The sequence below is a fragment of the Gadus chalcogrammus genome, chromosome 10 (genome assembly GCF_026213295.1).
Source record: "Gadus chalcogrammus isolate NIFS_2021 chromosome 10, NIFS_Gcha_1.0, whole genome shotgun sequence".
Classification (NCBI taxonomy): Eukaryota; Metazoa; Chordata; class Actinopteri; order Gadiformes; family Gadidae; genus Gadus; species Gadus chalcogrammus.
The window spans coordinates 1,458,725-1,474,917 of NC_079421.1; the positions used below are offsets into that span (position 1 = coordinate 1,458,725).

Below are 16,193 nucleotides of genomic sequence, written 5' to 3' on the forward strand. Positions count from 1 at the left end.
AATATAAATGTAGGAGAGGAGGAATGGAGGAATCAAGGAGAGATGGAGGAGAAGAGGAAGAGGAGGAGGCTTGATTGAGATGGCAGAGGGGGCTCTCATTGTATCAAAGAAGGAGATTAACTGTTGCTTTCAAGCTTTGAGCTCCCATGCACCGAACGGGAAGACACATCAAGTCTAAGAGAAAATTACAAATCTCTCAACAGGAAGGAACATCAACAACAACAGGAAGCAGCACGTCAACTCAATGAATGAATGATCCTGAATCAACCCTTGATCATTTTGTTTGGATAGAACTACTATCCTATGGAGTTCATTGTTATGAATGTTGTAAAATACTAAATATTAGGAATATTGAACATAGTGTTGTGTCTGCCAACTTGAACTTGAACTTTAATGCGCCCCCCCCCCCCCCCCCTCCTCAAACACAGACGCACACACACAAAGCAACACTGTAAATCTCAATGTGTTTGGAGGTAATAAACTGCCATAACATCTTCACTGGTTACCTCTTCGAGGCTGCGAGCATCCTGAAAACGTTCTGTGAAATCTTCGTGCCTTCTTGACTTTTGTTTTATAACTTCGCTTTAGTAATTTACAGTTAATTGGTAAATGTAAATATTTAAATACACAATCGTTTTATTAATTTATAAATGTGCATCCTTGTCAAACCAAGCAAAAAAAAGTGTACGTGTGTGTGCGTGTTGATAAGCCTGAACAGCTCATAGTGTGTACATTTGTGTTTTCTTGAATGCTTTCCTGAGTGCACTTTCTAACCATTCTGCTCAGACAAGTGCATATTAATGCCCGACATGAACGCTCAAATGCTCAACCATGTAACCTGAGTGGTGAATGTGGGGTTGGCTAGAGCGTCTGACAGCTGTTTCCTGAGATAAAGCCCTCAACGAGACATTTGATTAGAAAGGAAGAGGAATGATTGAATCCTGTCTAGCTGTCCAATCAGCATACCAAGTCACTGACATGTGATCAATCACTCTGTACAGCTGATCAGTGTGGAAGAACATTGAGAGGATAACTGGCTTAAGTGAATTGTGTACAAAAACTTTTGAATGTAATTGTGTACATACTGTAGATTAATATTTGAAACCACATTTTTTGTGTGTATAATGTAGACATGAGGTTTTCCACAAATACGTTCAACCTACTGCAGTGGACACGTCATGTATGTTTATAAATCAATCAATACCCAATCATTAGATAAAACTGATGGAACCTGCTGTGATTTAGCAAGACTTTTTTTTTGTGTAGTGTTTTTGTATCATCATTGCAACGGGATAACAGGCTTTATTCATTGCTGATCTAGCTTAGTGTGTAACCACAAAAAGACAGACCACTGGTAGCCAGTACATGAAGTCCTGCAGAGCACCCCGTTTGGTACAGCGTCAAACCAATCCCAACTGATACAATCTGACACTGAGGAGATTGTCTTCCATCAGGTTCTGATACTTCACCGGACTCCACAGCCAATCGGCAGCTAGCTTTCAGGAAGAAAACTAAATGTCTATATTGTTGCCAGGCGGAAACAACCAAAGAGCTAGGGAGTAGCAGGCAGCCTCCAGGTATGAGAGAGAGGAAGAGGGACAGAAAGAGAGGGAGACAGTGAGACAAAGGGAGAAGGGCGGTGGGAGAGACAAAGGAGAGAGCGAGAGAGGACGGGAGGGAAGGAGAGAGGCAGAGCAAAAGTGAGAGAGATATGGAGAGAGAGGAGTGGAGACAGAAAGAAATGAAGGGAGAGAGAGAGAGACGGCGAGATAGTGAGAAGTAGAGGGAGAGAGACAGCAACAGAGGGTGAGAGAGAGCGAGAGCGATGCAGGTCGATGAGGAGTTGTTAGGCAAAAGGGATCGATATTCTCTACCGGAGATGAACCCTAACATTGAGGTCTCTTCAACATAGAGGAACTATCTGCGGAGTGGGAGGGGTCACGCGAAAGGAGCCCAGCCCTCCTCACTCCGAAGGAACCCCCTATTCTCGAGAGAATATGATATTGGTATTGAATGTTCGGAATGCAACAATCAATACCATCGAAGCGAGAGTGGAGACCAGACAGAGTGGAGACTAACGCTCGCCAGGTGCTTCATGTAGACGCTACAGTCTCATTAGCGGTTAGCTAGTGCTCAGTTATTTAAGGCAACCAATACCTCGGGGTCTGGACCTTAGCATTAAACAGAAAGAAAGGCAGGGGAATTGTTATCGTTGTAACATGCAAGAACGTGCATGCACATACTGTGGCAACCCGGCCGTTGCCAATTAAGAAGATGAAGAGCACCTGAGGAACAGGTGGAGAAGCAGGGCTTAAATAGCCTGCTTCTCCACTTATTCGGGGCTCTCGCAGCCCTGGAGCTCCTCTACGGAGAGACCGGTCCTCGTGGGTGACGGGAGTCCACCCACGAAGGAGGGGACTGTTGATGCCTCCCGGGTTTTTACGTTATTTGTGTTTTGAGAGACTTTGTTATGTTCTGGATTAAACAGGCCTTTTTTGGCTTTTCTCCTCAAAGTTGGGTCCTGTTTGGGAGGAGGTGGTTCGCTCACCGTGCCGGGTTGCCACATTTGGTGGAGGATGCGGGCAACTCCCAAACTAGACCATGACATAGCCGTAGACGACGTAGCCGAGACGACGCCGCCAGAGATGCCGCCGCTGCCGCAAGAGACGCCATTGCCGCTACTGCAAGAGACGCCGCCGCCGCTGCCGCCGGAGACGCCACCGTGGCCGCCAGAGACGCCGCCGCTGCCGCAAGAGTCGCCGCCGCCGCTGCCGCAAGAGTTGCCGCCGCCGCAAGAGTCGCCGCCGCCGCCGCAAGAGACGCCGCCACAAGACACAATACATGAACGAGCAAAACACAAACACGTCAATAATTGATTATAATTATTATTAGTATTGCTTTGTGCAATGGAAATAATGTTTTGCTCTAGCATTTGCCAGCAGGTAGAGACTCTAGGGAACGGAATTGCTTTGCTTTATGGCACTTAAAGAGGACAAAGGACCCTCCAACTACCTGCACCGCTCCCAACAATACGAGGTAATCAAACAAATTAGGCCTACCTTTCCTTTTGATAATCAATGTACATTTACCACACGCTGTTCTCCGATTGTTTATTTAATGGGATTATTTCACAATAAAAGCTCCCGGAGGCTGTTCCAGAAATGTCTACTCGCCCAGGAAGCAAGGAGGTAATTACATCATCATCTTCTATTCAGACACACAGGGTCTATTTTAATAGCAGCAGCACCACAGCAACTGCAGAGCTAGAACTACACCAACAACTAAACAAGTGAGATCTTTGACAAAAGAGGGCTGTGCTTGTGAATAGCTGCTTTCTCTCTAAATAAATTACAACAGAACAGGAGTAACTCGGATCAGATTTCGATATGATTGTCTTGTTAACTTACAAAATGACTAAGTGTGTCATTTAGAATCGAATAAAACGATGAGTCAATAAAAATAAAGAAATAAACATGATAGCCTATAGTTTAAAGGTGTGTCATTAAAACGTAACATTATATTAAGTCAATATTTCAAAACATACTTTTAATAACGAGCAAGTGAGCACACATGGTAAATAAGAAAAATAGCTGTGATTCTTCTATGGGCCCTGTGCAGCTTGATGCTAGCAACCGCTGGGCTAATGTCGCCAGGCAGGGAAGATAACCAAAGAACCAACTCCAGAGTGGTTCCTCTCTACAGGGAGGTTGAACATCTTTAGTCCCCTGCTCCAACGACACTCTAGCACACTGCAAATTGGCACCACAACAAATGGATCTTTCCACCTTGGCATCAAGGTATGTGTGTGTGGGTGGATGCTTACCTGCGCGTGTGCATGAGGGTCTTTCATGTGATATTAGTTTTCCGCAGTCTGTCGGAATATGTATGTGCGCACGTGTGTGCGTGCATGCATGCATGTTTAAAGATAGGTCCGTTTAGCCTGTGATTTAAGAGACGGATTCACAGATGGAAACATTAATCATAAACCTAGGGCTGTTTGGTTCATCTTTTTATTTTGTTAATGGACTGCATTGACAGGTTTGAGTTATCCATTCCAAATAAAAGATACCACGCACATGTTGCTCAGGACAACTGTAGTAGTGAGAGAGTTAACACTGCCAGAAGGACGCAGTGTGTGAAACATGTGGGCGTTCAGAAAGACATGTTAGCACTCGAACACCATCATCAAACTCTGAAAAACAAGCTGCATTTATGTTCATGTATTATACTACCAGGGACTAACGAGGAAAAAGTATCTTGTTAGTCAACCAGAGAACCCAGCAGGGACGAACGCCATTCCTCTCTAGGCTTGGAGTTACATTTTTGATTTATGGACTCTAATCTAATTTAAGAGACATTGGATGGAGATAAAGAAAACATTATTAACATTCACTAATTTACACCGATTGAAGATGGTTCTTATCAATGTTAGGTAATATAACCAATAATTAACACTTTACATTTTCCAAATCCTCCTGACTTTTTCTAGACCTTCTTTCCAAGCGTGAGTAATGAAATAAGAATAACAATTTCCCTCAAAAGGTTCTCAAAAAGGGGTGTACTACAGAAATCAATCTGCTGTAGTACACCCCTTTTCAAGTCAAGAGCAATGATTAATTTGAGCATTAAATGTATAACACACCCGTTCACAGGAGTCATTTCCTTCAGATGAACTCCAGTTCTGGTGTTCGTTTCACAAAAGCATAGTTGCCAACTTCCTTAGAAACCTACCTCTTAGGGACTCAACAGTTAATAGGAAAGTGTTCCCCCAAAAAAGCTTTTCACCTACATAGGAAGCTCCGAATCGCGGACCTGTCCATCTGAACCCGCCTGCCCAAATCCCGACTCCACATATCCCGAAACTTGATCGGCCTAAGGCTGATCAATAGAGGACTGGAACGTGTTCATCCATCGCTGGGATGTCTTTCGCACCGGCTCAGGCGTCGGAGCTGCCCACGCCCCTTTCCAGTTATTTCACGGACAAGTCCGTGATTCAGTGCACTGGGCCTGAACTCTGAGACAGCCTGTTGAAAGCCAATCCCAACCCCCCCGTCGGATCGCTGCCATGCGTTCACTAGCCGTCATTCCGGTTGCCACATGTGTCCTGCGCACAGAGCTGCTTCAGTTGCACCAGGAACGTGCCTTCACCGCCAGGGTGCGGGGGAAGGCGGAGACATGTGCCTATATTGCGGTATGCGAGTGTGGCAAGGATGTAGACTATACCGACCACATCATCCGTGATGTTCTAATCAACGGGATTTATGACTCACACATATGTCGTGAGACACTGGGGATGCCTGACATTCTGACGCAGACCAGTGAACGATGTAATTGCAGTCGTTGAAAGCAAGGAAGTGGCCCGCAATGCTCTCCCGTCGTCCACTCTGTCAGCCATGTCATCATTCCAGTGCCTACAGAAAAATCTGAGCCCGAGCTCCGCCACGACCCCAGCCCCAACAGACAGGGCTAGGTAAGCCTCGTGCCCGAGCTCTAAAAGCACCTTTAAGGTCTTCACGGAGGGATCTGGCGGTTGGAATACCAAGCCGCACCAGATTTGTGTCGGCTGCTATAGGGCCCGCCGACAGAAGAGGTGACAACAGCCGTCAACCAACGGGGGCCTTCGCCGCACTCGTGCGACGCACAGCAATGTCAGTAGTCCCACACCCATCAGGCTCGGGCACCACCATTACTCCAGGGGTGAATGGAGGCGGGCCAAGCTAAGAGACCACCCCCGAGTCTTAATCACCATCTCGGTTGACAGGTCAGTCAGACCGCGGGACAGCATCAGCCACCGAGGCTCGGACAATGAAGTGAACATATCCGCCATTGCAGACACTGGCGCACAATCTGATCTTTGGTCCCTAGAGGAGTTCCTCGCCTGCGGATTCTCGCATGATGACCTGCGTCCTGTTAGTCGGCCGCCAACCGCTCCCCCATAGCCATTGAGGGAGCATTCTTCGCTAGGCTCTCAACAGCCCCCAGCGACAGTGGTGATACGTCCTGCCGCTCGATGGTGCACGTGAGCAGCTCGGTTCGGTCAATGTACCTCTCCTACGAGTCGTTGCTTAGCCTCGGCCTCTTCCCTGCGGACTCCCCATCGGGTAACAGTGGAGAAGGACCAGAGACGAGAATGGCCCTGGCGCTCGTAACACACCGATCAGGCCCTTGTATGTGAATGCTACAAGGTCTGCCTACAGTGGCTGCCCTCCACCACGGCCTCAGGGTATGCCGTTCCCCTGCACACCGGAGAACAACGGTCGGATGAGGGATTGGCTACTAGAGAGACACGCCTCATCTACATTCAACACTTGCCCTCATCAAGCTTTGCCTTGCATGGAGGGGCCACCCGTCGAGGTGTACGTGAACCCAGCAGCCACGCCGAAGGCATGCCACACTGCGGCCATTGTGCCTCTGCACTGGCAGCAAAGAGTCCACGACGACCTCCTTCGGGTCGAAGCCCTTGGAGTCATTGAACGTGTGCCATGCGGCGAGCCAGTGACATGGTGCCATCGTAGTCACAAGGAGGCACGATGGCTCCCCCCGCAGGGCCGTGGACCTCTCACCGCTCAACAAGTTCTGCCAACGTGAAACCTTCGCCACTGAATCCCCCTTCCACCTCGCATCCCAGGGGGACACCTGGAAAACCGTCCCGGACGCCTGGAACGGCTACCATAGTGTGCCCCTGCGCGTGTCGGATCGTCGTCTGACCACCTTTATCACGCCCTTTGGCCGCTGCCGCTACACCAGGGCGCAGCAAGGTTTCCTGTCATCTGGGGACGGCTACAACCGCCGTTGGATCGGCAGACTTTAAGCATCAAAAATCGATTAGAACTTAGGAAACAAGACGCATCTGGCAGGGCTTGAGACGGTGGAAAAGAACCATCAAAACCTGTTACTCTCAGGCCAAGTGCCCTGACCACTCAGCCATTTGACTCTTGCACGGCAATGAGGAGAAAAGTATTTTTTTAACTTACTTTACACTACCAGAGAATAGTGTAGAATTCATTGTTTGAATTATCCTTTGTCCATAAAGGTATCAACCGTTTGCAGCACCTATATTGTATTGCATAGAGAGCCTATGGTGATGAAGCCACCAGTGTAATTAAATTTCATGTGATGTTTTTTCCAAACAATTATTTCCGAAATTGTTTCTAATGTTAATACAAAGGATAGGTAGGCTAGACACAATCAAGTTGGCGAATATTAACCACAACTTTATAACAAGCATGTATTCTAAATATCCAAGTTTGTGAGGCTTCCACCTGTGAATGATTGAATGCCTCAGAGCAACTCCGAATCCACCTACAGAAAACATCTGTTCACCATTTATAGATGATAAGTATGCAGCTAATCAACGAAGAGGTCAGCTATGTATTGCTATGGTGGAGATTTTTGGGAAACACTCGTACTTCGGCTGCTGCATAGTACAACTGGGATTAGTAATAATAAGCTGTCAAAATGCTAACTTCATGACTGTTTTGGGAAACGCAGCCCTGCTGCCTATCACACAGACAAACACACATACACACGAGTGTCCACCATGGAATCGCAAGGAGAATGGAATCGTGCTTTCTGGGTCACATCATGCAGAGTTGGTCTTCCAAGCCTTAATTATTAACTCTTAATCGTTTATCAGATGCCTTCACCCTATGCAACATTGAATTCAGGTACATGTCATTAAGCTGCAGGTGGGTTCTGGCATCTTGCTCAAGGTAGGGTTAGATTCTATTGACGGATGCTTTTATCCAAACTCACAAATACCTACACATAGCTTAAACCTGTCAGTCAGAGTCATGCGGTAAATAATGGAATCGTAAAGCTCTGGGAATATGCATAGTGTAAAAACAGATACATAGGCACCCGCACGCACGGACACACACACACACGAGTATGTGAGGAACACAGGTACGAAGGAAAAAAGTGTCGTCGTGTTGTGAAAAGAGGAAACAGCAGGACTCCAAATTCTTCTGGCATACATCATCATTCCCGTAATTAATGAGCCCTGCGATGGAGAATGTGGCAATGTTGTGGCTCATTTCACATCATAGCCCCCTCCATCCTTTACACCCACCACACCCTTAAGGGGTGTGTTCACAGAGACAATATGGTCCGTTTGTGACCAAATCCAGGTGACACATCGGGGGTCTGTTCATCTGGGATCCAGCAGTCCTGTTATTGCAGAACTTGTAATCCAGTTGATGGTAGTAGTTCTGCCACAACAGAAGTTGGAGGGGGGGGTGGGGGAGGGGGAGACAACTCTCCAGTATTGTGAATTAGGATTGCCGTACCACTTTAAATGCTCAGTGTTACACATTTGGTGCAAGTAAACTATTGCGTCTAGCTCTATATATTTCCTGACAAACTGGTTGCAAGACCTGCAGAAATGCTATTTGCATTTGCATGACCGCTCAGGCAGGGACTACACAGACCAGGGGATCTCTCGGCTTCATTAAACGAGAAGCCTACGCATCGCAGTGAATATACTCAGAAAAGCGTATTCAGCAGCCTATGCAAACAACCAAATGTCAATTTCCAGATGAACACAGACCCCTTTTGTATAGTGTGTCGTGGTTTCGACTGTCTTTGAGTGACATTAAAGTGCCTTGCTCAACAGCAGGCGGGTGGTACTTTGAGGGAGCGTTACGCGTGTTATGCAGTTACTGAGCGTTGTTACCAGTATGGAGCCAACTGCTGCTGTGAATAATTCCATAAGATAACACTTAAACAAAATCAACATTCGCTGCTAATATGTATCCATTCGACAATGCATGTGGATACAGCAACCACAGAAATCGCCTTTGTTACTCAGTTTTGAAAGTACACACCAAACATGAAACAGCAGAGCACTGATAACACTTTTAAAAAGGCATTTATTGATGAAATACACACTTAGGTTTTGACAAAAGCCTCAGAAATTTTTCTACGTAAGAAATTCCAACCCCGGTCTCGAACCCAAACTCCTTTACTTATATGTGGCAATGAAAGGAACATTTCATTACATGTGCAATAAATAACATTCATAAAAAAAAGGCGGGAAAGGAAAATGGACACCTGAATAAGTGCCTGCATTCACCAAGAAAAATGAACGATAACAAAAACAGGAAACAAACAAAGTCTGAAAGGAAAAACTGTCATAAGAACCCGAAAGAGACGGAAAGCGTAGTAAAGTCCAGTCGTTTTGTGTTTGCGATGCATTAGTGTAAATTCTGAGATTCCCTGGTTGCCTAACTGAAGGCAGTGTGTGTGACCTGAGGAATCGACTGGAAATAAAACAGTTTGAGCTGTACAGTGAAATCAGGAACTGTCTGAAAAACACATATTGCACATTATTCAAAATAGAATCTTTGTAAATACAAATGAACACTGCCAGATTGAAGAGAAGTATTTTGTGTTTCACTTTTCCCTCGATTCAAATATTAGCAAACCTTTTATGTGTGATTATTACACTGAAAAATGTAGATGAGAGCACGAAGAAATCAGGAAAAATAACATGAGATGTATTTTGTTATAAATTCCAAAATTTCAAAAGAACATGTGCATGAGTACAGTAGCCTGTTTCAAAATACAATGAAGGTTGATGGAGAGAATAAAGTATACAACAAAATAAACACATGGGAAAGAAATGTTTTTAAACAAAACACAATATCGGAATATTTTACAGCCTCAATAAATAATACTAAAGTGGACAAATTTACAGAGGTCGTCCGTTATGGCTCATGGGGGCGTGCCAGAATATAGATCGCTGGGGAGGGGGGCAAATCAGTCTCAAAACACTAGAAAGTTTGCGCAGATTAGTCCTTTCCTCTCTACAGAGAACATGTGTCTGCATGCTTACATTGCCTAAAGGCTAGCCTGCAACACAGTTTGTTGTGAAGGCCAATAGTTATGTACTGTATTGCAGAGTAGTGCAGATTTCTTTAAAGCGCATGCTCCAAGATGGACTTCTGGAGTTTTAGTTCCGTCGTACTGTCGAGCTGACCTCTGCTAACACACAATTCTGTTTTGTTGTCACACACACACACACACACACACACACACACACACACACACACACACACACACACACACACACACACACACACACACACACACACACACACACACACACACACACACACACACACACACACACGCGGGCAGCAACCCGTGAGGCCCACATGCCACTGCCTTTCTACTTGAAATGCTGTGACCTAGCGCCTACAGGAACTACTTGAACACACACCTACACCTCAAAGCACCCATACTGTTCAAGACCACTTAGTCGGGTTCCACAATGCATTTTAAATAAAACATTTGTGCAGTACCTGCTTTTAATGTAGTTACTTCACAAAGAAAGCGAAGACTCACATTTTCTCTCCCTGAATAAATTTGACTAGAGTATTTAGAAAAGTATCAGCTCAGAAGATGTTAGCACCATAGTTAAGCACCATGGGAAAGGAACAGACGAGAAGCTCCTCCCAGTCGCCCAGCTTCAAGATCACCGTGGCAACGCCCCCGAAAAACACGACTCTTGAAAACGCATAAAAAAGAAAAGAAAAACATGATACAAAAAAAAAAAAAGTGACCTGAATATGCACTCCGGCGTCATGCCAACACATAACGTGAGTGTTGGGGATGTTGGTGAGTAAGGGTCGCCATCTCAACGGCTGCAGGGGGGGCTTTTGTGTGTTCAGGTGTATTCTGAACGAATACCCCAATGTCTGACCATGATGCTGTGTGATGTTCATGTACCAAACGTTTTAATGCATCATGGTTTGCTGCAGGCCTTTGGGAAATCTGTTATGCCCAAGGTCTTAAATAAGAAGGAGCTGATGAATCACTGTCAAACCATGGCATGGCTTAGACAAAGGTCCGAGGACTTTGAGAGATCTTTTGGGTTGGTTGGATTATTCGCCAGCGCTGTGGGGGGGGGGGGGGGGGGGATTTTCCGGTAAATTATTCTGTATTGTACACATTGTAGGTAAAAACGCTGCCAAAATTAACACAATGAGAATAGTGGACAGGACAATAAGGGGTTGTCATGGGAACTATGTGAATCTACCATGAGATTGCCTTATTGTCATAAGATGGGCCGTTTTAACTGTGTAACCAACACATTTCCTGCTAATTTAGAATTGGAAACCTAGGATTAGATTATATGCAAGCCGGGATCTCAAGATAACCAAATAAGGCGAATAATAAACAATAATGAATTAATAATTATGGTTAGGGTTATTATTCTCCTGAAAATACTACGAACAAAAACAAAAAGCGTTTTGGTCAAGCTGGTCATGACAATAATCACAAGGTATTTGATAGGATTCACACAATTTTCTTTCATAAAGATCAAACAGCCAATAATGTTCCATAGTCTTCCTGTTATAGATTCTGTTGCGTCTCAGTAGAGAGTTAATACACCGTTAGCACCTGAAACATATCAAACAACTTAGTTCACCTCACAGAAGCACCTCAAACAAAGACACAGTGAATCAATGGAGAATGTGGGCTTTACCACAACAGGTCGGTTGCCTTGGTGACCGAGGCAAAACTTTCCGTTCCCACTCAAATCAAACATGTAGGTTGTTGTAGAAGGAAAAATGAATGAAACTTCCACTGAATCAATATGGGGCCTGCCCGTAATTCCGACGCCTCGTTGTTCCGACGTCTCAATGGTCCGAAATATTTCCCATTAGATCGTCATGCCACTATGCCGACGGTTCAATGTTACGAAAGCGGAACCCATTGGTCCGAAGGGCCGTTTGTCCGACTTTTCAAAAAGGAGGCGCATTAGGCCGATGGTTCAATATGCCGAATAGGCCTACATATAAAGACTCACTCGCGCTCTCTCTCTTGTCACTTTGCTCTCCAAAATTCATCGTGAACGTGATATGTAGGTCTAGGTTGCATTTTGGTGCTTAGAGAGAGAGAGAGGTATAAATCTCTTTATATGTAGGCCTATTCGGCATATTGAACCGTCGGCCTAATGCGCCTCTTGTTTGACTTATCGGACAAACAGCCCTTCGGAAAACAATGGGTTCCATTTTCGTAACATTGAACCGTCGGCATGTCGATCTAATGGGAAATATTTCGGACCATTGAGACGTCGGAACAATGAGGCGTCGGAATTACGGCATGGCACCAACGATAAATTGGTTGAAACGACAATAACACCATCTGAATGGCCAGGGTTAAGGCTGGAGAGGACCTCAATAGGGAATAGGGAGGTGATGACCACATTATGGGATAGGTTGGGGGTCGATGGTGATCACAGTAGTGATTAGGGTGGTGGGTGTTGGTGATCAGAGTAGTAAACAGGGTAGTGCTGACCATTAGGAATAGCGCGGTAGTAACCAGACTAAGGGATAGTGTGTCGGGTGGTTGTGATCATAGAAGAGTCGGGTGGGGAGGACTACATTATCAGATAGGCTGAGGGTCGACGGGGATCACAGAAGGGAATAGGGTGGGGTTGACCACATTATGGGATATGGTGGGGGATGGTGATGCTTCCAGTTTTGAATGAGAAAGCGATGATCGGAGGGTGGTTAAGATCATGGCAAGGGAAATGGTGGGAATGGCCATTGTATAACACAAGTTAAAATGGCCAGTTGAAGTGTTGGTTATCAGAGAGGTTGAAGTGTTGGTTATCAGAGAAGTTGGGCATTGGTGTGGAAACAGGGTGGAAATTACTCAGAAAGCTCAAGATCTACTTCAATGGCTTTGCTGAGGTCACAGTTAAAGTCCGACAGTTGAGGAATCTTTCCAGGGTACAACATACACACATCAGCACCAAATGACAAAACAGCCATAATTTTTGTTATACAATTGTGCATCAAAACTATTGAAAAATTACTCAGTCCCCTGTGAAACATCTTATTTTGTTCATAAATTGGTATTTTGAAGTGTTATTATAAATTTCTTTGAATCATATTTTTCACATTAACACCTAATATGCTAATAATCCCAATATATCATTTTTGCCTTAAATTTGCAAAGTGGGAAGTTGGTGGACGGAACCAGTTTCCGTCGCGATAAGACCAGTATCTTCGAGAAGAAGCAAGCTAATAATAAGCTTCTAGCAATAGCGTCAGCTATATATTTTCTGTGTCCCAGAGATGTTTTTGATTGTTTGACAGCAGATGGATTAGTTATTAAGAAATGTAGATTAATAAAATAATAATTTCTAAGAACATGATCCCATTCTTCGACTAAGGCCCTGACATTTCTCCAAGCGTTTTCCGGGGAATTTTTTATGACAGTTTGATGCACTTTTCTGTTGTACCGTATTTAAAAAATAACAGTATGTTGAATGAAATTGTATTTGAGTTGGGAGGGATTGATGAATGTGGGGTACTGAAGGTTGGATTTCTGGTTCTAGCTGAAAACGAGACTTAACAGCAATTTACCAAATAAAAGCATACGAAGGCCCCGAATACACATAGAATGGAGGATTTGATAAACATTTTTTGTGCCTTCTTCAGACAAAATAAAGATGTAGATTTATATATTCTGATACGGATAGCGGGTCTTTGTGAACCTATTTGTAAAGCCAGACTACATACATGAGGCCCAACATATAGATAGCACTTCTGGAATCCCATCTTTTAACAGTCTAAAGTCTCTCTCTCTGTCTGTCTCTCTCTCGCACTCTTGTAATGACATTTTATGTACAATATCTATATATAGAACATAAATTACTACACAAAAAAGTCAGCCTATTCACAATTTGACAATCTGAAGAACCCAAAAGTAAATAAAATAAACGAAAACAGAAACATGGTTTGATAAACAACTTAAGAAAAATTACATCTTGGATATAACTTCATCGATGCTCTGATGTGACTACAGTTATTTGGGAAGCAACCTACCTTGTATCAAAAAACATCCTCCTTCCCATCCAATGTTTCACCAGGAAGTAGGTCGAAAAGAATAGTACAAATAAAAAGAAAAAACATGGGTTACTCCCCCAAACCCCCCTCAACGACATCGCATTGTTTGTTTGTTTGTTTGTGGTTTGTGTGTAAACAGAGCACCAATATATTCACGGCTCCATGTTTCTCGTCTGTACAAAAGTATAAATATATGCTCTTTTTCCAGCGGGAATTCTTTTTTTCCGTTCACATATTTAGGACGTAGCGAACACACAATAATAAAAAAAAAAAAAGGTTGATCTTAGTTCCAGGAGCTTCCAGGGAGCATTGTGTGCTGGAGGTGGGCGTCGTGTGTTAGTTCGTCCTGTCGACTCCGCCTCGTTCAGCTCTAGTTCTGCTGGTGTGGATTCTCGCACCACGGTCGGTCTCTCTCCCCCCGCGGGTTTCTCAGTACAAAAAGAAAAACTATCCCATCGGCGACACGTGACACAGAGGGCGAGCAAAACGGTCCTACCGAGACCCCCGCTGTCCGACACAAAACAAAACACGGTAAAAAAGACAACAGAAACCAAACCAAAGAGTCGGGAGTTCTGGCTACAGGAGGTCCATCTTCGGTCTGTAGTGGAGAAGGAGCGGAGATTTCTGGGGAAATAAATGGAAAAGGAGTGTCAGCATGGCTCTGAAATGATCAATCCCAGTATACCACTTGTTTAGGGCGTTATTGTCACAAACAATTGGTTATCTCTCTCTGAATATTAATATTGGACAATAAACCCTGGGATGGTGATGCAGGACCCTGACGCAAAGCAGAGGAGTCTAAACAAATATAACAAAGTGTTCTGAATTAATTTAAAAAAGATTATATTGCATCTGCTAATTAAAAATCGCCTGTTGCACGGAAGTGACGATTCTGTAGACCAATCAACGGACGGTGTGTGTAGCTCCACTTTTTTCGGCACACTTTCAGAACCGCATGGAGGAGTGCCGAAATATAGGTACTGGTATATTTTTACACACTTTACACCGATTTGTCTGTTAGCTTAAGTTGTCTGTTAGCTAAAAGATAATATATGAAGTTTGACACCACCCTGCTTATAAATGTCAACACATATTTATACACACACATCTACTAGGGGTGAAACGGATCAGTGTGTCCACGGTTCGGTTCAGATAACCGTTTTGGGCCTCGGTTTCGGATACGGTTCGGATTAGGATCATGTCCGTGATAGTAAATAGGCGGACTTTTTTTTGACGGAGGGTTTGGGGGAGAAACACAAAAATGAATGAGACCCACAGGCTATTTGCAATGTGTTAATTGACTGCAATCAGACAACTTGCAAGGCTTTTTTGTGCAATAAATGTTCCCCTAAAAATGCATTTGAAAACATGGTGCACTGAGTGTAACATGTAAGGGATAACGGCCGACGAGGCTTAGAACTCTGGCGACGAGCGCAGCATGAAGCCAGAGTTGCCTCTACCTGTCCATTATTTCCATCGAACCGGTCGACCTCGAAGGCCGTTATCCCGCTTATCACCCGTTTGTATTTATCTCCCGTATATTTAGAATATAATTGTATCAATTACTTTCTTTAAATTTAGGAATCGTGCGCTTGAAAAGCCCAGTTTGTTTTGAACGCTGACAGGCTGAAGGGAGGGGCGGGAAAAGTATCATTGGCTCGGGCAGCACTGGAGAGAATGCATTCCGCTGGGTCCTAAACACCCTTTTGTTTCGGACGTAGGCTACAGTAGGCAAAATACGCTACATAAGGCAATGCCTTCATGAAACCGAAATCCGCGGATCTCCAGAATGCTCCGAACTGTGGTAAACGAACCGAACGGATTCGGATACAATTCGAATCCGCTGCAGGCCTAACATCTACAGACAACGTAGCAGTAGTTAGTAAGTTAAAACATTGGGAATGAACACACAAGGAATTTGTCTTGGTACACTGCTACAAAATGATCAACAAACACATACAAGAGTAACTAAGTATTTCGGTACATACAAAGCTCAAAGTGCGAACTTCACCTCATGTTTGTAATTCAGCTCAAAAGAGAAATAGAATAAAATTGTTTTTAACGGGGTCAAGAATACCAAGCAAAATGTCGAGGGGCTTTTCACTCGTTTAAACGCATCGTATAGAACTCAAGGCTATTTGAAGTCTAGAGGCAAGTAAATAAACACCACATATTATAATTTGGCATAGTAATTTCAAATCTATGACATAAAATAATAATTTATATTCACTGTTAACATTTTACTGGAACCCCTTTCTCACGGTGTTGAACAGATCAATATTCCCCTCACACTGGAGTGGCTAAGTGAATCATTATCGCTGCGGCCTG

General features: G+C 44.3%; 1 protein-coding gene across 1 annotated transcript in view; it reads right to left on the bottom strand.

The window, feature by feature from the left end:
* Positions 1-8,805: 8,805 nt before the first annotated feature.
* Positions 8,806-16,193, bottom strand: part of LOC130390672 (polycomb group RING finger protein 3) — a 38,680-nt gene continuing 31,292 nt past the window's right edge. Inside the window, exon 10 of the mRNA XM_056600754.1 lies at positions 8,806-14,489. Coding sequence (XP_056456729.1) covers positions 14,442-14,489 — 48 coding nt within the window. The 3' untranslated portion in view covers positions 8,806-14,441. The remainder of the gene's footprint in view (positions 14,490-16,193) is intronic.